This window comes from Manis javanica, chromosome 3, assembly GCF_040802235.1.
Source record: "Manis javanica isolate MJ-LG chromosome 3, MJ_LKY, whole genome shotgun sequence".
Lineage (NCBI taxonomy): Eukaryota > Metazoa > Chordata > Mammalia > Pholidota > Manidae > Manis > Manis javanica.
This window is the reverse complement of record NC_133158.1, coordinates 146,778,232-146,802,553: the sequence shown is the minus strand read 5'-3', so window position 1 is coordinate 146,802,553 and position 24,322 is coordinate 146,778,232. Positions and strand designations below refer to the sequence as shown.

General features: G+C 36.5%; 1 protein-coding gene across 4 annotated transcripts in view; it reads left to right on the top strand.

Moving 5' to 3' along the window:
* Positions 1 to 24,322, top strand: part of LEKR1 (leucine, glutamate and lysine rich 1) — a 191,223-nt gene that overhangs the window by 130,814 nt on the left and 36,087 nt on the right. For all 4 annotated transcript variants that reach the window (XM_073232180.1, XM_036997927.2, XM_073232179.1 and 1 more), the window contains exons 8-9: positions 10,203 to 10,280; positions 10,660 to 10,863. In XM_073232180.1, the coding sequence (XP_073088281.1) occupies positions 10,203 to 10,280; positions 10,660 to 10,863 (282 nt within the window). The remainder of the gene's footprint in view (positions 1 to 10,202; positions 10,281 to 10,659; positions 10,864 to 24,322) is intronic.

Here is a 24,322-nt window from a genome sequence, read left to right as displayed (position 1 = left end):
GGACCAATGTTTTTAAATACATGAAGTATTTCTTTCCCTCAGTAAGAAACTTACACATCTGTATTAAAGCTTTCTCTAGTTAGTTGTTCAAATGTAGTAGTGTAATGTGAAATATTTTCTGAACTTTTTCTCTTATTAATGTCTCTTTGTTATCTGTCCGGAAAAAAACTACATTGAAGTTGTTCCTTAAAATTTCCAATTTTAGGTTCAAAAGATAGCTGAGTGTCTTTGAAATGCTGGAGTACTTATACTTTATATGTTGGAAGAAACTATTGGGAAACAAATGATAAGAAAATGCCCTTTTAAAATATCCAGAGCACATTTCTTTTAAAAATGAATTTATTTCTGAAGTTCCAAAAATTACTTTAAAGTATAAATATAGTACATCTATAATTATACACTAAAATAGAACTTATGTAATCTTTGAAAAGGAAATAAACTCTCAACTTTGTGGTATATAATCTGGTTGCTCTGGTTTTTAGTTCCTATATTTTAGAAGGATGAACCTAATAAGAAATATAAATATTTAGAATGCTCAGCAATCCAATGTCGTGTCTACTATGGACTACTCCTAAGGACAATGTGTTTAATAAAATTCTCAATACAAAGAAAAAAGTTCCAAAAATGCCCTATCATATTAAAGTGTATGGATTATTTGTCAAAAACTAATTTGTTCTAGAAAAATATGCATGCTTCAGAACACTGTGGTTAGTAGTATAGTAGATGCAATAGTTCACCTATCTGTGGGATGGGGTTGAAGGAACGAGTGGACGGGGGTCCTTGGATGCCCACTGGGCCCAGGAAGTTTCAAGAAGAAACATGAAAAAGTGAAACAAGGTGGTGATTGCCAGGAAAAAAAAATCGCTCCTACCCTCTAGTAACGCCAAGCAGAGAGCTCTGGCCATGCAGAGGTTTCACGTGGAGGGTACCCTCATCAGCCGCAGTGGCTGCTGTGTGGCTTTGGCCCCTTGAAGCTCAAGAGGTGAAGAGGGCACAGTCTGGGAATAGGGAGGTATTGCTGGTACTCAGTTAAGCTAAAAAGGAATTTTTGGCCAGGCCAAGACTCAGCAAATACAGTAGCGTCCTGGCAAGTTAGGAGAAAAGCTAATCACAGTACTAAGCATACTGAGGAAGAAGAATAAAGCTCATTGGTTGTGACATGGATTGATTTTTACTGAATAAGTTTGCATGGAATTCTCTATATATACAAAGAGCCTACCTATTTAAAATTAACACGTTTTGTGGTATGTTTTGTAATCATATTTTTAACATACTTTGTGAGTGCTGGGAAGTTGTAAGTATCAGAATAGATTGGGGTTGGAGGGAGAAATATGCCACCTCTCTAAAGGCCATCAAGTGAATTACCTGGAAAGAATTGCTATGCAGTTGCAGAAATGATGATGCTGTTGTTTCAGTTTATAAAACTGGTGCTTCCTGTCTACATAAGAACTTAAAATTAGAACATGGGCAGGTTATCTATTTCTAGAAAATGTGACATATGAAAGCTGGAGCCACCTAACTGGCCCCAACGGCTGGAGACCTTGCTCTGTGCTGCCGTTCCTTGCTCTTCCATCTCTGCTCCGTCTGCCTCCTTGGTGCCCAGGCTGAAGCTGAGTAGGGTAGGCATTTGGGATCAGAGCCTGGGACCCATCTTGGAGTGCTCAGAGCTCAGGAGATTCCCCAGTAGTGTATAAGCACTACTTTATGTGTGGGTTAAAACCAAATTTGCAAGTTGGCCATTGTCTTATGGTAAATTAAATTTGAAGTCAAAATAATTAACTCAAAAATTGTGACATGCAATTTGTTAATAAACTGGAGATTTACTAGACACACCCAACCCTTTTTGAACTTCCAGAAATTGGAAGGTGCTGTGAAATCGTTTTTTTATATTTTTAATCCTCATTCTTTGTGGGGCTGGGAATGAGTTTCACCTCTCCAATTTAAGATAATCCTTTAGTTTAAAGATTTTAAAATATTTGGATGTAAGTTTTGTGGATTCTTACTTAAGGGGAAGAGGCAATTTTTAAATGGATGAAATTCAGGTTCTTTTTTTCCTGAAGTTTTTAAGAAAATATTCTCCAAGTTTATAAGAACTTGTTAAGAATTGATGACAGAGACTGTATGAGAAGGATGCTAAGGTCGCAGAGGTAGAGTGGTTCCAAGTGACCCCACCGGCAGCTCAGCAATGTCCCTGAGGATCTTGTTCTCTGTTGCCCTCCTGCTGCCCTCAGCATTGGTTTCCCCCAAGGCTGAGTCCCTTGCAACCAGAGATGGCTGCAGTTCCTGGTTCCACATCCAAACATAACCCCTCCGAGAGGAGGAGCCTTTCTGGTGTTCCCGTAGAAGTGAGATCGAAAGTGCCCAGAAGCCACCAAACTGTCCTCTCCTTACATCTCTTTGGCTGGAACCCTTTACATTCCTCTCCTAAGAGGATCACTGGTCGGGGGACCAGGACTACCACAACAGCTTAGACCAAGCAGGATTTATCCTGAGAACAGATGGCAGTGGAGCTCTGACGGCCAGGAAGAGAGCTGGAGTCCATGTCCAGAAGGTAACCAGTAATGTTTGCAGAAGCGGTGGAGTGTTAGTGATGCTCTGACAGGTTGATGATGAAACTTCCTGAAATTTCAGTTGTGCCACAATATCTAGATTAATTTAGGGAAGACCTCCCTGAGGTAATGAAAAATATGGATGCTATGAAATGTGACTATTACTTTTAAATATATATAGAGAGATATATAATCTTAGATATATAGTTTTATTACTTTCATATTTATATATGTAAGTCTTTTAAATGTATATCAGGATAAACAAATAAATAAGACTAATAAGAAAGACTTCTATAGATACTGAGATATTTTTAGGAATTCCTGGAAGAGAATATATGGGAAAGATTATAAAATGTATCAATTGTATGAAGGAATAACCTAGAGGAAAACAAGTTGTGTGGTGGGCATGGACAGGTAGGCCTTTGTTTGGAATCAGTTACCACAAAGAGAAGGGAGTGGGATCTGGCAAATGATCAAAACAGTGGTTCTCAAAATCCAGTCTGTAGAAGAATGCTGGGAGCTTCCTGAGCCATGTATTACAGTACGACCTCCCCACAGTTCCAATCCCAGGGTCTGTTTCTGGGCTCCATGCCCACAGATGTCCTGATTTTACGCCTGGGTCTGGGGTGGCTCCAAGCAATCTGCCTTTCTAATGCCTTCCCTGCATAGTTCTGATGCGGGTGGTCCAGTGAAGCCCACTCTGAGGAATCATATTTGGAATATTACAGTCAAGGCCTCTCCACAAATCCGCTCCCTCAACAGGCCCTGTATGAAGCAGCATTTGCACCCAGAATAAAGCAAGGCGTCCCGGACTGGAGCTGCGGAACCCAGCAGCTTCTGAACCAGGAGAGGCCAGGGGTCCACACCCCAAGACAGGCTTCACCATTCCCTGCCCCTTTATCACAACCTTCCAGAACAGCCCACAGGTAAAACAAACAGCAAAGTAGTCAGGTAAACAGGCTCTGAAGGCTGAGGGTGAATACCCAACCAAAGGTGACCAGGTGTGTGAGAAACACCTTCCCCAGCCCCCACCAAAAATGGCTCTGAACCCACACAGTAAGAGTTTAAAGCCCAAGATTGTTAAGTAGCAAACAGAAGGTGTTAAGATAAATTTTCAAAGTTAAGATATTCTCCAAAGTCCAAGATTGTAACCATAAAAAAATATGTTATTATGGGAGAAAAGCTATTAGGAATTTGAGAGATTAAAGATATGATTAGAAAAATTATTCTATTCATGTTAAAAGAGCACATGAATGTCTACACATGTATGTGGGTTTAAATGCATTGAATCAATAGGAGGATTACAACAGTTCCCTGGGGAAGTGAGAGTGGGGGTGGGGTGTAGAGACATATTTTACTCTATATACTTACAGAATGTTAAATGGCTTACAGCATGAATGCATTCAGTTTCACGTACATAATAAAAAGAACAAAATTTACTTAAAATGTTTTATGATTCATTAGTTACTAATGAATATGTCTAAAGTGGTCATATAAAACATATTTCTTAATTTAGAGACCTTTGGAATCTAATTATACATTAATTTTATTAGCAGCAACTGCCTCCTCATTTAACTAACAATTTGAGGAATAATCAGGTTCTGACCATCATAAATATAATTTGTAAAGCTCTTATGTAACATCTCTGCAACATTTGACCTAGTTAATTTGTCTGTTCTTGGAACATCATATATTGTTCTCCTGATTTTTCTCTTACCTCTCTGGCCATTCATGAAAACTTTTTGCCTTGGCAAGCAAGTGGCCAGGTGGCATTCCACTGTCAGAGTATGGATTCACTTTTCACATGATCCTAGATTGAGCAGGCTAGATTTACTTCATTCACTCATTCAATACACAATGTTATTGAGAAGTGATTATGTGCCATGACCACTTACAGGCACCAGATATTGAAATACAGCAAGATCAACAAGTTCCAGTAGGGCTGTTTAGGTAATTTAGGTAATGTTAAGTGCTACAAAAATATAAAGCAGGGATAGGAGATTATGAGTGATGGGAAGGGGTGGTATACTTTTGAAAGAGTGACATCCCTGAGCAGATGGTCTTTGAGTTAAGATTCAAGTAAGGAAAGGAGCTAGCAGTGCTAGCACACTAACATCTGGAAGCGGAGAGGTCATGGACAGGGCCCTAAATTCTTGAGAGTGAGTTTTACAAGTTCAAGAAACATGAAAAAGGCCAGTTGTGGAAGACAGAATAATGGCTCCCAAAGGTTTTCTGGTCTTAACCCCTGGAATATGTAAATACATTACCCTACATAACACAAGGGATTTTGCATATATGATTAATTTAAAGATTTTGAGATGGCGAGATTATCCTGGATTATTCGGGTGGGTCCAATGTAATCACAAAGGTCCTTATAAGAGGAAAGCAAGAGGGTGTCAAAGTCACAGTCAATGTGAGGATGCAGGCAGAGGTTGGAGTGATGTGATTTGAAGATAGAGGAAGGGGCCACAAGCCAAGGAATACAGGTGGCCTCAAGCAGCAAGGAAACAAATTCTCCTAGGGAGCTTCCTGGAATAACACAGCCCTTGTGATATCTTGATTTTAGGACTTTTTGCCTTAGAACTGTAAGATAATAAACCTCTGTTGTTCTAAAACACTAAGTTTGTGGTAATTTGTTATAGTAGCAGTAAGAAATTAATGCACCAATGTGTCCAGAGCCTAGTGAGGATTTGGGATTTATGCCAAGGTCCAGGAAGGAAACTGTTGGAAGATTTTTGGCAAGAGAGTGAGCTGATCCGATTTGTATGAAGAGGCCAGCATGGCTGCTACATGGAGAATGGGCTGGAATGGGAGTACAGGAGCAGTCAGGGAGACCAGGTGGGACTGTGCTTTCATGCTTGAGAAGTGGCTGGTTTAGTGTGGTGATGGAAAGAAATATATGTCAGGGAGCAATTTGACAGGATTCACTAACTGAGGAGATGTGGCTGGAGAGGAAGGAGGCTGCAAAGGAAAGGAGAGACTAAAGGATGGGGTTTGGGGACTTTCAGCGGCAGGGTAGACAGTTGAGAGGCAACAGAATAGAGTGACCGAGCTGCCACTGCAGACCCGCGCTGCAGGGCCCATGTCCAGCACGGCTCCTTAGCTGTTATGTCCCCTTGGGCACCCTTCTCATCTCTCTGGTCTCAGTTTTCTCAGCTGTCACAGGGCACTGAGGGCTGCTTTGAGGACAGCCCTCATAGGTGTTCACCTTTTAGTATGATTATTGTGTTGGTGCCATTTGTTGAAGTGGGAAAATCTGTAAAAGAAATCGATATAAGGCTAAGGGAGAACAACAAAAAACAAAGCTTTTGATCTGTTAGAGTTGAGATAACTTTTGGACAGCAAAGTGGAAATATCAAGAAGGCAGCTGGAACATGGACTCTTACCTTTCACATTAGGGGATAATATCCAATTATTTCATCTTATTTCCTTTACTTTGATTAGCAGGGACAACAAGGGCCTTTCTGAAGGTTTATTCAAAGCAGCTGAAGAAGAAGGATCATTACTATTAGCTGAGAGTAAAAGGAGCAGTATAGTGTTTAAGGAGATGTAGGGGTGTTCTTGTTACTCCTTCCAATTCCTCCCACCCTAATGAAGGTGAAGATGAGAATTGGGTGGTGAGGGGCAGACACAGAAAGAGTGGCTTAACTGGCATGGGGTATGGGTGCGGGTGGGAGCTGGTCAGAGAGGAGTTCTTGGGATGGTAGACTCCCTGAGGGAACAGGTTTTTAAAAATAAAATCTCAGCCAAGGTTAATTGTACACATAGTAAAATAACAAATAAAAGAAGTTCTATTGTTCCTGCCTCTAGATATGGAAAAGTGTGTGTAAGAATCTGAACAAAGAGTGAACATTGTGGTAGGGCTGCTGAATCTCAAAATATTTTTTACAGAACATTTTTCTTTGATTTTAAAGCAAATATGTAAAGCATTGGAAAATACTGGAATACCCACACACAAAAAAACAACATAGCTCTATTTTAATATATCCTTATAGTCCATTTTTCAAAGTAATGTGTATTTTTAAACATATTTTTACTTAGTGATATATCCTGGATGTTTTCCCTTGTCATTACATGATAATTATTACATAATTATTGTTATTTTATATACATAATTAAATAATATATATGTAATTAAAATACTATATACATGGCTATATAGTATTCCAATCTGTGGAGGTACTGTAATTTATTTACTAACCCCTCATTTTTTAGATTACCCAAAACTTTCATTTTTATAACTAAGGTATTTTGAAATTCATATAGATAAATCTTTCTACTTACATACAATTATCTCTTTAGGATAATTTTTGTTAGAATCAAATGTGTATAACTTTAAGACTTTTAAATACGTAAGGACTCATCATCTTCCAGTGGGATTATACTGATTTATAATCTCAACAGTGTTCGTGAATACCCATTTCTCTACTTCCTAGCCAATACTTTGTATTATAATTTTTAAAAAATTACTAGTTTAACTGATGAAAAATTATACCCTTGTATATTTGGCTGTTAATACTCTTTCCTTTATGGCTCTCCTGAGCATAGCCTTTGCCCACTTTTCTAGTGGTATGTTAATCTTTATATTTTATTCTTTCTTTTCTAACATTTTATTTGGAAATAATTTCCAACTTACAAAAAGTTGTAAATACAATGATAGTACAAAGATCACACAAATAAACGGTCCTTACTTATATTTACCTGTTATTAACATTCTAACCCGTTTGCTTTCTCCCTCTCTCACTGTGCACGCGCACACATACACACACACACACACAGTTTTTTTCCTGAAGGATTTGAGGATGAGTTATATACAATATGACATTTTACCTCTAAATACTTCATCTTGTCTTTCCCTGGGAGGGTGATACTTCACAAAACCATGATAATTAGTTTCATAAATTTACATACAACACTTTAATCTACCATCCCTATTCCAAATTTGTTAGCGGACCAAATATAGCATTTTCTCTCCTAGCATACAATACAGGTAAGGTCACCCTACTTGGCACATCCCTTTAGCTTCCTGAAATCTGGAGTATTTCCAGTCCATCTTTGTCTTTTTATGACATTGACATTTTTGAAGAATACAGAACACTTAATACTTAAGTAAAAATGTTTTGCATTTTGTATTGGTCTGATGTTTCCTCTTGATTGGATTACAGATATGTACTGTCAGCCAGAAAATCTCATAGACAGGGATGGACCCTTCTCAGGGTATCACATCTGGAGGCTCCTGTCTTGCTGATGTTAATTTTGATCACCTGGTCAGGTGCTGCTCAACTTTCCACTGCATTATTACTGGGGGGGTTTGTTCCCTTTCAACTCGTAAGCAGTTTATAAGAGACTAAATGCATGTATATACTCTGCTTCTCATCAAAATTTTTCCCTAGATATAGCATCCATTAATGATTTTTGCTGTATCCAATCTAGACCACAGTGGTTGCTGAAGGATGAGTTTTGCCACTGTAACCTTCTCTTCCCATTTATTAGTCAACCCTCAGCCTTCTACTTTAAGCAAGAACATCTCTTCTTCCCACCATTTATTATTGGTATGAACTCTAACTATGTTTTTCAACTGTTTATCATTTATTTCTGTGCTCAGTATTTTGGTACACAGGTCATCCTAGGCTTAGCCAGTAGGAGCCCCTTCAAGCTGGCTTCTGTGATGTGAGAACCATCTTTTATATGCATTTCCTTACTTCCTGGCATAAAAAGATGTTTCAGATATACCTACTCTGCCCTAGCCATGAAATCAGCCATTTCTCTTGAGCAGTACTGGTTCCTTTGAATGGGAATGGTACTGAGACCAAGATCAAGGCCCTGTGTAAGCTCGTGAGCTTCTTCCTTCTGCTGATGGTTTCCTGGGCTTGTACATAAATCAAACCTATCAAGTTGTATGGAGTTTATTGTATATCAATACAATACCTTAATAAAAAAGCTATTTCACAAAAGGTGGATAATAAAGGAAAAACATGTTTTTAAAAGAAACATGTTTGTAACAGAAAAAGTAAAACTGAAGTATAGTGTTCAGAGATAAAACTTGGGTAGCAAAACTCCAAAGAAAATCAAAGTGATTACCTTCAACTTTATGAAAATGGTTATTTTAGGGAGGAGGGAGTTGGCTGTAACTGGTACCGGACATGAATTTTCTAGGTGAACTGGTAAGGCTTTGTTTTTTGACTTGGATGATAGTTACAAGAGTTTTCTCCTTATAATAATTCATTACATAATAGTTTTATGTAATCCTATATAGCTTACAATTTAATCATATTTCATATAAAAAGGTTAAAAATAAATGAGTGTTCGTGTTCATGATGCAAATAAATTATTTATTAGAAATTAAAATGATTCTACAAGTGTGGCAAACCCATTGATACTCTAGCATATTTCATTGTACAGTTGATAAGCTATTTTAAGGTATAGTCAGATAATGACTAATTAGGGAGTGGTCCATACAATCTTAAACTGGACTATTAATCTTTTTACTATATTAATCGTTTGAGTTTAAAACTCAAATAAGATCAAGACAACTATTTATTTTAGTTTTAGACTTTTCATTTAGTTCCTTTTAATGGTTTCTATTTCTCTGCTGAGATTTGTCATCTTTTCACTAATTAGAGTAGATTTTCCTTTATGTCTTTGAGCAGAATTACAATAATTGCTCCTTCAAATATCCTTGTCAGATAATTTCAATATCTAGGTCATCTCCAAGTCAGTCCCTATTAACTGTCTTTTGAGAATAGGTCATGCTTTTCTGTTTCTTCCTAAATTGAGTAATTTTTGTTATATTCTAGACATTGTGAATGTTATGTTACAGAAATTCTGGTTCTGCTATATTTCTCCAAATTTTGTTGTTGGTGGGAGTGGAGTGTGGGGATCATGTGGCTATAAGCAGGCAATTAATTTGGTTGGCCTCAAACTGCAAACTCTGTCTCTAGGCAACAGCTCAAACCTCAGTTCAGTTCTTTGTCTTTAAGGAGGCAGCTTGGAGTCTGCACTGTGCATAGTTCCAGGCTCAGGCGTTCATTCATTCACAGTATCTGGGACCCCCTTTCTTCTGCTCAGTATTCACTCTTCACTTTCCAGCAGCTGTAGTTACCCCAAACACTCCCTAGTTCATCAGGCTGGAATGACTGAGTTGTTTTTTTTTTTTTTTTTTTTTACCAGTTTTCTATCAAATTTTAGTTCTCCTGCCCTCAGGTTTAAAATCTTCCAGCTTTTTGCCACTTTCTAATGCCTTCACATAGGGGTTTTTCTTTTCTTTCCTTTCCTTTTTTAACATTAACCAAAGTTTAGACTTTTTAATTAAATGTAGATTAGTCTAATAGGAGTTTACTTGGCCACTATAGAAATAGACTGAATGTTTATTTCTTTAAAGAAATAATAATATGAAGATGCTAAGAATTTTTTTCTGTGGATGAATATAATAATGATATAGAAAAACACATATAGTTGGACTAACAGATTGGGGGTGGTTTTGGCAAAGAAATACCCTTTGACTATATATTTCTCGTTTCAAAGATAATCTGTATATATAATCACAACTAGAATAAGCAAGGTAATAAGGGAAACAATGTTAAAAGAAAGGAAAACATTTGTACTTTAGCTATTTTGAAATAAAATATCTGAACCTCTTTTGTATCGTTTTAGGAATAAATATAATGAAGCTGATGACTGTCAAAGAGAACTCAGAAAACTGAAGTTTGAATCCATTATTTCTGAGTCACGGTATATACTGCACATATTTTTAATTAATATTTTTAGTAATTGAATTTGAAACCATATTTTAAATAACATTTTATTTTAAAATAGTTATATATAACTTCATTAAATAAATATTAAATATAGAAAAGTTATTAAATAACTTTTCTTATTATATTTTTGCATATGCAATACCTAATTCAAGTTTATAAAATCTTGAAGCTATTCATTGATTTTGCTTTCTCCTAGGTGGGAAATTTTAATATCACAGAGCTAGCTGCTTTCTTAGCATCCTAAATTTTTTTAAGTTAAAATTACAGTCTTTAGTTTCAAATGGTATTTTCATGTCTTTGGTAACCATAAAAATATCATATCTAATGTATATTTTTTTCCTATTCCATTTTAGACACACTAAATTGCTTAAAGAAAAAGAAGACTCTTTAGTGGCTAGTCAACAAATACATAAAACTTTACAGGAAGAACTAACTGCAAAAGAAAGGCAAAAAGAAGACATAAAAAGAAGAATTACCCTTGCAGAAAATGAACTAGAGAGAACCAAAACTCTTCTGAATCAGACAAAGGAAGAGGTTGTAACACTGAAAAGTGAAAGGTGAAGTCAAGAATAATTTCTTGTAAAGACGTTTTATGTTTAAGTCAGTATTCCATATATATTTGAAACTTCATGTCCTACATATTTTAATGACTGTGAAATCACGGGATTAAAGATGTATTTCACCTGAAAGGTCATCAGATCCCACCACCACATTTTACAAATGATTAAACTGAAGCCCAATTTGGTTAAATGACTTACTTAACATCATAGTTAGTGAAAGTAGAGATAGAACCCACATTGAATTTGGTGTTAGATATTTATTGAAAAGAATCAAAAAGACAATGTGTGATATGTATACTACTGAATTTCACCCGAGCCAATAATTGGTGGATTCTATCATAGTCCAACAGATCAACATCTTTTTATTTCATTTGTTCCTTTTATTGGCTCCTACTTTCCTTCTGTTTGTTATTTGTCAATACTTCTTACTGAGGACTCTCCATAAAGATACCTCTCGGGTTGAGGTAGCATCAAGGACATAAGAAGCATATTTGTCCAGCCTTCCTAGATTTTTTTGTTTATTAACTTGTCTTTAAATTAACTTTATTTGGACTTAATATAACCTTATTTGGACTTACTATATCAACCCTACTTTCTTTCTCCTTTGTTTTCATTTGTCTGGTATGTCTTTATTCATTCTTTCTGACTCTTTTTGATTTAAATGGATATCTGATATATAGTACAAGTTTTGCTTTTGACTTTATTGGTTTTTAGCAAATCCAGGAGTCTTTAATAGAAGTTATTATCCCATTTACATTTATTGATATAACTGTTATACTCCAGAAGAACACAAGTTCCATAAGGGCAATGATTTTTCTTTTATTATTCTCTGGGCACAGAAGGCACAATTGGCTATTTGTTTTTTATTCTTTCCATCATGTTTTATTTTATTTTTTATTTTATTAATTTCCTCTTATGAATATTTGACTGCTTCTAATTTAGGAGATTTGTGATCTTTTTTTTAGTTCTTTATAAGAGCCACCATCTTCTCCCAGAGCAAGAGTCTGGGAGTGGGACCATGAGAGTAGGTTGCACACAGCTTAGAAGCAGTTTCATTGTCTCAGAACTTTCTTCCACCACTCTGCCCTAGGTTATAGTTGTCTCTACTCCAGGCTAATACACAGGTAAGCAAGTCTTATCTCTGGTCTTATTTATGATCTTGGGATGATAAACATTAGCGTTCTTTGATTGAGTAAGATGAAAAATTGCAGAGCTGATTGCCACACACCATTTCTTCCTCATTCTGCCACACCAATTATAGCCTGCTTCTTGCAAAGATGATGTACCTTGTAGGCATATGACTCTTCATTCCACCCCACCACCTCTGTCATTTCAGTTATGTAGCTGCTCAGCCCATAGCATTTTAGAAGCACCAATAAGTAGGAAATTCCCAAGAGCTGTACTTCACTAATAGTAACAAGAAGAAATGTCAGCTGAAAGACTGACCATACAAAAGAAGAGAGAAAAACTATAAATGCAAAAAAAAAAAACTTTAAAAGCACTGCAGTTTGCCCAATATACAATAGGAACAAATAACCCCACATATATTAATAACCTTAAGCTTCCCTGTATGTATAACATGGGTTAATAATTGACAGCCGCGATGATGGCCCTGAGTCAGAAAGATTAAAATCAGCTACATATTCTATACAAGAGATACAGACACCATGAAAAAAATAAAAAATTTTACAGTCCTCTGTTTATAACTTTGGTTATCTGAGCAATATACTTTTCAATGATATCAGATTAATTAGATTAACTTTATCCAGATGAACGCTGTCTCCTTCACAGTCGTCACTGAAAAGATCCTATCTTTGTTCAGACATTTCTGCAACTCTTTTCTGGGGATTGACCTAAGTGTACATGTTTTAGAATATCCTCAGTGCAATGACTCTGCCCGTTAGGAATAAATTTGATTTTTAAAATAATCTCAGTAGGTCCAGTGAAGCAAGTCCAGTGAATATGATTGGAAATGAGCCTGGAAAATGCCATCTGCGATCAAAAATAAAATAAAATTTTTTTTCTGTGCTTAATAAATTATCTCTGGCTGCAATTTGAAGAAGGCAGTTTTATGAATGCTTAGGATTAATAACATCATTAAAATATATCTAGGGCTTTCTTGATGGATTGCTTTGAAATAGCATACTCACCTGGATGTATATGTTTTACCATTTTTAAAAATTTAGTATGATTCTAACCTTACCTTCTGTGATCAGTGCTGAATGAGAAGTATGATTTCTTGTTTTCAGACAATAGAGACATCACTGAACTACCTTCTCTCCTTCCTCCCCCAACTTTTTTTTCTCTCATACCCTTGCCCTTTTTCCTTTTCTGCTCTCTATACTTTATCTCACGGCAGGCATGGTAACACTTAGTCATTTGGTGATGCCAAGTTTACTGACATGTCTGTCACATAAGGAAAATTAAAATGTGCTTATGTACCAGTAAGTTATCACATTACAGTAGGATGACTCCTAGACAAAAGCATTGTCCTTTGTCTTGGTCCTCCGTCACATTTAGATCCTTATCCTTTATTGTATCCTCAGAGTCTGGCACATGTATCCGTTCCATAAGTATTTGTTAAGTGAATGAATGACTTGCTTTGGTTAATTAGATTATTCATCAATTATTTGTTGCTCATTTACTATCATCCAGGTACTATGTACCCTGGGGCTACAACAGTGAATCTAATCTAAAACATCCCTGTCCTCAAGAAGCTTACATTCTAATGGGAGAGACAGACAGTAAAAAAATAAAAGACAATAGAGAACTAACTAGAATAATTATACATTGTAATAATGGACTGACATAAGTAAAGGGGATTGTAGGGAAGACTGAAAGACTCCCCTTCTTTTACGAAAGTCATAAATATGACTTCCAAAGTGTTGCATAAAGGCAGACAATAGGAGTTATTAGATGTCTTGCCAATGGGTTTCAGCCTCAGGCAAGTTCGCTGTGGATTCAATGTGACCAAAGAAATAGACAGCAAAACGTTCTTTGTGGTGAAAGGGTTTATTACCCGGCTTGTTCTCCCAGCAGTAGGTCGAGCACCAGCATCTCTGCCTCTGCCCAGAGCACTGGGCTGAGCTCTCTATATAGAGCCATAATAGCTTATTGCCTAAAGGTGTGGAAGCTGTAGCCTAGCAACAGGCCAGTTACATCATCAGGTGGTTTAAGTTCAGTGAGGATCCTGGTCATAGGAGGAACCCCAACTTCCCCACACCAGGCCAAGAACCTGGAAAGAGCCTCACAGGCAAAGAATTTGGTGAGTTCTTGGAACTGGCTGTGTGACTGGAGGCCTACTGTTGTGAATGAGGCAGGCAACAGCCAGATCATGAAGAACCTTGTGGGCCTTTTGGGGTTTGGGTAGTAGTTTCAGTGCAATGAAAAGAAACCATTGAAGGGATTGAAGCAGAGGAGCGACACTGTGGAAACCTTCTTCTGGAGCTGGGTATGGCATTGGCAAGGCAAGCAAGTCGGGTCATTTACTGCTTTGATGTTAATCAAAGGATCATTTTTTGTAGAGTTAAGCCTAAGAGACATGAGAAAAATGAAAATCTTCAGCTCACACACACTGCCAGTTGCTTTTGTATTTTTTAAGTGTCTGTACCAAGTGGATGGCAGCAAAATATCTGGGGCTTACTCTATGTTGAACCACAGGGGACATAGAAAAGCCAAGTTAAAAAGACATCCAGAAGAACAATGACCTTTCAGAAGCGTTTGACATTAGTGCCCAAACCTGCCTTAAAACTTTATCTTCCTTGGCTGCAGGGGAAACGTGTTATTCTGTCCCTTTCCTGCCTCTCTATTGGTGTTTGCCCTTCCCTCCTGCAATCACCTGGCAGCAGACATTCCTTAAGGTTCATGCATGAACTTGGCTTTCCTCTCTCTGCTTTCTTCCCTTCAGTAAACTCTCTCTCAGCTTAGCAAGTTTGCTCTTGAAGCTGAGATTGGAAGCACTGGTAGAACCTGTAAGTAGAGACATCCCTAAGCAGCTGGAGATGCTAAAGTCCCTCCATAAGAAGCTGGGCTCTGGGAAAACTTTTAAAAAGGAGATGTTTGGTGACACCTGCAGATATTCTTGTCCAGTAGGGCTGGGCGGTGCCCAGGGATCTGCTCTACAGCTTTACACCACCATGAAGAACTGCGACCAACCAGGCTGCTAAATGTGTGCACCAAAGGCCAAAGGCCAACTCCCTCCTGCAACAGTGCGTGCTTCCCTCAACTCAGGCAGGCAGACGGCTTGCTTCCCTAAACACAGCGCCCCTCCTGCACCCTCCTCCTAACAGCAGAGCCCTTGCTGAAGTTCCCCTGGACCATTATGAAATACATGCAATTTAGAAGCTATGCAGAGAGGAAACAAAGATGTAAAAAGCCAGAACCAACGCTAGAAAAAAAGCAGCAGAACTTCTGAATTTGGAGCAGGAAAGTTGTTAGTGACCAGGAAATAATTCATATATTAGTACAAATGTGTTTAATTATGGACTGCTTTCTCTCCCACCCTCATCTGAGGAAGCTCTTTTAGGAGAAGAGGCCCCACTGGAAAGAAGAGAAGTAGGTCCTTCAAGATCACAGATGCTGTGGGTAGGGAAGGTCTGCCCAGCTTGGCCACAGACACCCTGAGGCTGGAGAGAGGGGTCTCCTTTGTGAGGGGCAGGGAGGCAGCAAGGCACCGGGGACAGTGCCAGGGAAAGGTGTGACTGGTTTTTAATTCTGTGTAAAGTGAGCCCTCAGCTCTCATGTTTCTGGGTTATGGTCCCTTCAGCCAGAGCCAGAACTCTGCCTAGAACTGTTAATTTGTCGCCCCACTCAAAGGCACTGTGGATTAAATAGGGTTCTGGTGGGCTAGTGTGCAGGCCTAATTCCATTTTTATGGGAAATTATTTCTATGGCAAAATGTTTGGATTTCCCTATAACTTACAAATATATTTTATAAGGACATATGTGTTTAAGCTTGGAGACTGCCCATGTATAACACTTAGAGAAATTCGTTTATGCGTTAGCATGTGGCCTACAACCACATCATCAAAACACACAGCAGTTTGTCACACCTCTCACACCCTATGCATTCCCAAGAGCTGTATTAGCCCCATCTTGGCAAACTCCAAGAAAAAAATATAGAGAAACACCGTGATTTACCTGTGAATACATGATGGGATTAGTGAAGAGCTTTGTTGAAGGAAAAGCTTAGTTGTAACCAGTTAGGAGCAAGTTGCTTATGTGTAAATTATTCTATGAAAGAAGTACATGTCTGTATTTCTCTGTCTAGCTATTTTTCTAACCTTCATGAAGTTTACTTAGTTGCTTCCTGTCCTTCCAGAAGCATATTTTTTAGGCTCTACAGAAGGGTTTTATCTCCATGTCCACACACATAGTATTAACTTCTTTTTCAATTTCCTAGTCCTCCCTATTTTTTTTAATTGAAAGCTACAAATCCCCACCCCAGAAAAATAAACACAAAATCTAGCAAATTATTTTAAGAAGTTCTTGGAGTTCCCTGCTTTCCCATAGATGACACGAGCCCAGGACGAGTCGTGCCTGTGCCCTCGGGCTCCCCCCCACTTCTCTCCAGCCCTCCTCCTACCCTTACCCCTCTCAAGCTCTCCCACACAATCCGCAGGTCGTGCAGCCCCCTTGGCATGCTTCTGTGGACGTGATCTGATCTAATCTTGTCTTCACGCTGCCCTGAGGAAGGTGCCGGCATCACTGTGGCCCTCGGTGGAAGGACAGATGTCACAGCTGGCCTGCACTCTGCTCTCCTGGCCACTTGCCACAGAGGAAGGGGCTCACTTTTCTTGCATAAGGGTACCACTACCCCCACCCTGTTGCGAAGCCTTCTGTCTTTAGGTCTGCCCCCACCGAGAGGGCGCACCTTTTCTAATTCACCAACTCAGAGTGCAGGCCATTTTCAAGTTTGCACAAAGGTACTGTCTAACAGAGCTGTGGCCTGTGAAGCACCTTGTCTGTGAAGCAGGTGTCATTTTCAAAATTTTACACATGAAGAAATAGGTCAAGTAAGGCTAAATTTCTTGCTCAGGGTCATAATTGGCAAAGCCAGAAATCAAGCTCTGTTGTATCTAACTTTATAACCCATGTTCCCTCCTCTACATTTTGCACAAGCCTCTCAGCACTTGTCTTGAGGGGCTCAATTTTGTCAGCTTCTTTCAGTGTGACTTCTATTTCTTAACCATGTTATACTACTGAGTCTTCAGGGGAGTCCCAGCCCTCCTAGAAAGCAGAGAAACCGAGAGTGCCTCTCTGTGTCCCCTCTCCCTTGCTTGCTTCTCCCATCCCTCCACTCTTCCAGGATTCTTCCATTCACTCAGTAAATTTAAGGTAGTGACTTCTGTCTTCTCCTCTCTACTGTGTCAGCAAAATCAGAAGTGAAGCTAGAGTTTCAGAATGAAAGTAGAATAAAAACATTTCACAACATTCTAGAAGAAAAGCTTAGTGTTTGTTACTTTAATGAGGCTTGTCATATTTTCACGAAGGCAGGAAGCAATGAGAAGTGTAGAATATCAAAAGGGATTTAGAAGCAGTGTTTCAAGGGTTCTGTTTCCTCGTGGTAGTATAGCTTAATATTTTTAAGAATGGACTTTAGAGTTAGGCAAACACGGGTTTAAATCCCAACTTGACCAGTGTCAAGTTTGGAAGACCTACTTACTTATCTACAAAATGGACATATTAATACTAGCTCTCTTCTTGTGAAGATTAAAGCATCTAGTCTTACACCTATAGATGATAGGTGCTCCAGAAGTACTATACCCCCTCTTTCATCTTTCCTTAGGTGGCTAACCCCTTAAAGCATCATATCTTACTAATTTTTATACCCTGCACTGGTGATGTAGATATTTAGTAAATGTCTGTTGAATTCAATATTATCTGCTTTGGTCTTAGTCACTCCACAGACTAATCTTTACAGCTCTGAGTTTGGATGCTATCCTATTAGTTTAAACATTATGAATTGAAATGTTCCAAGTAATATCATTCCTAAAAACCTTATAGGTTTTTTCCAAGACTCACCTCTTCGTCTGAATTCCTATCCCTCAATAGCTCTCAGAACAAGAAGCTTGCCAACCTTCTTAGGATATCATAGACTTAACTGCATTTAACGAAGGCAGGACTTGTGGCAAAATCAAAATTATCTCTTTGATTGACAATGTGAAGACATCTCTAAAAGAACAACTTGTGAAAAGGAATTTAAAACTGTCATTTGGCATTATGGTTTGACATTTGCTTTCAGTTACATTTTTAACTAAAATTAAGGGAATCTAGGTTTTTTACATGTATTTAAGAAATTAGATTCTCATTTTCTTTTTAAAATTTAAAAGAATTTTAAACTTAAGAATTTACAAGTTAAGGTTTTAAAAATAAATACTCTTAATTGCGAGTAGATACTAATTTGCCTATTGTGCCAACTCTAAAAGTGTTTTTTTTTTTTTAATATCTGGAGAAATTGCAGGGTAGGATGCTACAGAAACCCATACCTCCTCAAATGTGAAAAGCAAAGGTAACATAACATACTGCAGAGAGCCCAAGGCTTATATAAACTTGAGCCAGCTTTGCTTCCTATGAACCATGTCACTTCAGATAGTCATTTATCACCGAGAATATTCATTCTTTGTAAAAATAGGGAATTTCTGGGGAATATTTCCAAGGAATGGCATGAAAGAGCCACTGTATCCCCATAGACTAAAATAGTGCCTAACACACAGTCGGCACTCAATAAATATTTGCTGGGTAGATGGATGTATGGATGAGAACTAATTTAATCCCAATCAAGCCATTGATTGCAGGATTTAAAACTCAGTATTTCCCACTGTTTCTCTCAAGCCCAGAGGGCTTCTGACTTGTCAAAAATTAGAGCTGGGAGTATAATTCAAACTCCTGCATTTTATAATCATTTTTTAATTTCTTACTAAAATCCAAATTTAGGACCTAAGTCTGTATTGTATCCTCTAATTCTGAAGCATCAATATCTCTAGAACTCATTTTGAATAGAAAATTAGATACCTGTGTAATATTCAAAACTGGCTACATATTTTCAGCTTTTTATAACATGGAAAAATATGGAATATACCTCTAACAATTGATGTTCTATTTCATATCATCCCTCTAGATTTCTAGCAAAAAGTCTCACTAGGGTCAAAGTTGATCTTTTATAGTTTCTTTTAACACAAGATTGCTTTTCTTTATCAATGTGTGAGGATGGTTTTGAATTCCTGAATAGTGTGAGAGCTCTTCCATGACTGTGCTATGTAGGTGTGGTTGTATTTTTGGAATCAGGATCATCCTTTTCACACATATAATAATCTCTGTACACATTACTCACTACCCATTCCATGCTAATCAAAGACAGTAAGTGTTGGTAACATCACATGTAATTATTCTTTCTGCCTTTTATTATAAGAGACAAACTGAATAGTTCTTAGGGTCAGGAAAAGAGGCTTGACAGGAATCAAAGAAATATGAAAGTCCTTCTCATTTCTGTAGCCATAAATATCAAGCAAACTTACCATTACACATGCAAGTTCATAATTTTTTTAACAGTTTTCAAACCACATTATACTTTGTGGAAATGTTATAAGGAACTTCATAATTCCTTGAAAATTCAGCAAATAAATATCGCTTCTTTAGCATTTTTTGAACCTCAGTCTACTATATTTTAGCTTCTATAATATATAACACAGGTTTTGGTCCAAAAAAATACATAAAACAGTGGTATTTTATACTGGATCCATCAGAGGAATGTATAGGGAATAGACTACTTTTGTTGGCATAAAAATTATAACCATCTTCAGGGAGACTGAAATTTGAGAATCTCAGATATTTAGTACCATTCATTTTATAATAAAAGTAACTTCTAATGCACTCACAGGAACCTACCTGGAAATGCTTACCTGGAAATTTTCTAATCAGTGAGACCTCCTTTTTAAGTAGGAAATCTGGCTTGAGAAAAGTGGATCAAATTGCCATGACTTTTGCTGTCTAGCCATTTCTAACAAGCACATGGCCAGCCACATCCATTTTATGCTACTGGCATTTTGAAAACCAGGTGAAGTGCTCCTTTATTTCCATTGACTGCTGTTCTTTATTTGATCGAGTTTACTATTATAAGATTATAATCTTATACATAAAGTTGTATATCATTTGAAGGTAGACCATGGTATTAGGTTCCTACTGCTGCTATAACAAATTACTACAAACTTAGTGGCTTAAAACAATACAAATTTATTCTCTTCTGGAGGTCAGAAGTCCAAATGAATATTAAGTGGCTAAAACCAAGGTGTGATTAGAGCTGGTTCTTTTTGGGGGCTACAGAGGCTATCCCATTCCTTGCCTCTTCCAGCCTTTAGAGGCTGCTGGCATTCCTCGGATCCTGGCCTCACGAATCTAAACTGTTTCTGTTGTCACATCATCACTTCCACCCACATTACATTCTTGACTGTCTCTTATAAAGATCTTGGTGATTACACTTAGGGCATATCCAGACACCCAGGATGATCTCCCTATCAAGGTCCTTAGTCACTCATGCAAAGGGATCATTATCAAGATACCTTTTGCCATATAAGGTAACATATTTCTAGACTCTGGGGATTAGGACATAGATATCTTTGAAGGTAATTATTCAGCCTACCACAATTGTGATTAAGTTAAAGATGGCCATTATCAATCCTGTTAACAACCACTAAAATAAAACTAAACAAAGAGTTACAGCTAATAAGCCAAAAAAGCAGATAAAATGGAATCATAAGACATATGAAAAATTCAAAAGAAGGCAGTGAAAGGAGGAAAAGGAAACGACAGATGGGACAAATAGGAGACAAATAGCAAGATGACAGATATAAGCCCAACTGTATCAACAATGTAAATTGTCTAAATATTCCAGTAAAAAGGTAAAGGTTATCAGATTGCATACAAAAGTAAAATTCAGCTATATACTGCCTACAGGAAATATATTTTAAATATAAAAACACAAATGATTAAAAGTAAAATAATGGAAAAAGATACCCCAGGCTGAAACTAATCAAAAGAAAGCTGAGACGCTATTAATATCAAAATAGATTTTAGAACAAAGAATATCACCAAAAATAAAATTCATTTCATAATGACAAATGGATCAATCCATCAGAAGGATATAACAATTCTAAATGTACATCTAATAACAGAGCTTAGAAATACATGAAGCAAAAATGGATAGAACTGAAAAGTAAACAAATTAACAAATATTTTTAGAGATTTCAATAGCCCTCTCTCTGTAAAGGATAAAACAAAGACAGGAAAATCAGTAAGGCTATATACAATATTATACCCAACAACAGCAAAATACACATTTTTCCCCAAATGCATATCAAATATTTACCAAGACAGACCTGGGCACTGAATTCAACTGGGCTGTGAAACAAAATCACAAAATCAAAGAAATGTAAAAGGAATCTAATCATACAAAGTATGTTCTCTGGTCATAATATAATTAACTTAGAAATTCATGACAGAAAACTATCTGGAAAATCCCCCAAATATTTGTAAACTATGTAAAACAATTCTAAATGAGACATAGGTAAAAAAAAATGTCAAAAGGGAATTATAAAGTATTTGAACTAAATGGAAATGAAAAGATCAAAATTTGTGACATATCACTGAAGCAAAACTTTGGGGGGCATATTTACAGCAATAAATGTCTATGTGAAGGAAGAAAAAAAATCTCAGTTTCCACCTTAAGAAACTGGAGAAAGAAGAACAAATGAAATTCAAAATAAGTAAAAGATAGTAAATAATAAAAAGTCAGACCAGAAATCAATGAAACAAAACAAATAAAAATCAATTTCTTTGAAGAGACCAATAAAATTAGTAGACCTCAAACTAGATTGATCAGGGAAAAAGAGAGGACAGAATTTATTAATATCAGAAATGAGAGATCAAATGACTATACATTCTTCAGATATTAATACAATAATAGATGAATATTATAAATAATATTACACCATTAATTTTGACACCTTTGATGAAATGGACACATTTTTTTAAAACAAACTACCAAGGTTCACTAAAGAAGAAAGAAATAACCTGAATTTATAATCTAAATTTTTCCCACAAAGGAAACTTCAAACCCAGAATGTTTCATTGGTGAATTTTACCAAGCATTTAAGGAAGAAATAATATTACTTCTACTTAAACCCTTTCAGAAAATTGAATATTTCTTAGCTTGTTTTACGAGACCAGTGTTACCCTGATATCAAAACCTGACAAAAACATTACAAAGAAAATGAATAGATCAATACCCTTCATGACCATAGATGCAAAAATTCTAAATCAAATTGTAGCAAATTCAATCTAGCAGCATATAAAAAGGAAACAAATATGAATACGTGGAGTTTATCCCAGGAATGCAAGATTGGTTTAACATCCAAATATCAATCAATGTTATTCAATATGTTAAACTAAAAAAAGAAAAAAACATATGATTATGTCAATAGAAGCAAAAAAATAAATAAAAAGCAATTTATAAAATACATTCATCCCAGATTTTTTTAAATCTCAGCAAGGTAGAACTAGAGAACTTCCTTCCTCAAACTGATACAGAGCATCTGCAAAAACCTACAGATAACATCATACTTAATAGTGAAAGACTCCTCCTAAAATCAAGATCAAGAACTGCTAGCACTTCTATTCAACCTTGTGCTGAAGGTTCTAGTCAGCACAATCAGGCAAGAAAAAGAAATACAAGGTATCAGACCAGAAAGGAAGAAATAAAACTGTCTTCATTCACAGAGGACATGTTTGCTAACAGAAAACACTATGGAATCTACAAAAGAAGCTACTAGAACTAGTAAGTGAGCTTAGCAAGGTTGCAGGAAAAGAGATCAACATCCAAAGTCAATTTCTGTATATTTGTGAAGAACAATTGAAATTAAGAGGCAGAATATTTACAAAAATATTTCAAAACACATGGAATACTTAGGGATGAATCTGACAAAAGATATGCAAGACCTGTGCACTGAAAACTATAAATATTGCTGTGGGAAACTAAGAAGGACCTAAATAAAAGGAGAGATGCACAATGTTCACAGATCAGGGGACTCAAAATTGTTAGGATAGCAGTTATACCCAAATTGGTTTATATATTCACTGTAATCCCAATCAAAATTCTAGCAGACATTTTTGTAGAAATTTACAAGCTAACTCTAAAATTCATAAGGAAAAGCAAAGACCTAGAATAATCAAAACAACTTCAAAAAAAATTTCAAGTAGCCAAAAGATCAAAGTTACTACTTGATTTTAAGACTTACTATAAAGCTACAAATAACCAAGATGTGTGGTACTGGTCTCAAGAAAAACAAATAGATCAATGGAACAAAATAGAGAATCTGGAAATAGGCAAAATAAATGGTTAAATGATGTTCTACATAGGTGCCAAAGCAATTCTTTGGAGAACATATAGTTTTTTTTAAAATCATTGATGTTGGAACAACTGTACATTCATATGTAAAAAACAAATTCTAATTCATACTATAATTTAATGTATAAATCAATATATTAATATCAATTCAAAATAGATCATAGATATAAATATAAAACCTAAGTTTATAAACTTCTAGGAGAAAATATACAAGAAAAATTTTTATGACCTTGAGTTAGGCAAAGATTTCTTAGCTTCAACACCAAAAGCACAATCCATAAAAGAAAAAAAAACCTTGATAAATTGGACTTCATGAAACCTAAAATTTCCATTCTCTAAATGACACTATTTAGAGAATGAAAAGACAAGCTATAAACTGGGATAATATATCTGTAAAAAAATATATTTCATAAAGGACTTTATATATTCCAGAATATATATAAAGAAGTTTAGGTTATATGACCATAAACAACCTAACAAAAAATGAATAAGAGTTGAACAGACATTTCACCAAAGAAGATATGCAGATGGCCAATAAGCACATAAAAGATGCTCAACATCATTAGTCATTAAGGAAATGGAAATCAAAATCAAATGAAATACTTTTGTACATTTTTAGAATGTCTAAAATTAAAAGGCCTGAACATACCAAGTGTTGACAAGGATGTGGAGAAACTGGAACTCTCATACCCCTCTTGTTGAAATGTGAAACAGTACAACCACTTTGGAAAACAGTTTGGAAGTTTCTTAAAAAGTTAAATATACTTTTACCTTGTTACCCAGCCATTCCACTTCTAGCTATTTACCCAAGGGGAATATCCATACAAAAACTTGTACATAGATATTGATAGCAGCTTTATTGATAGCCAAAAATCTGTGAAACAATCTAAATGTCCATCAATAGGTAATGAATAAATTGTAGTTTATCCATACAATGAAAGACTACTCAGCCATAAAAATGAGTGAACTGCTGATATATGGTACAACATGGATGAATCTAAAAGGAATTATTCTGAGTGAAAGATGCTGCACACCAAAAAATAATATTCTATATGA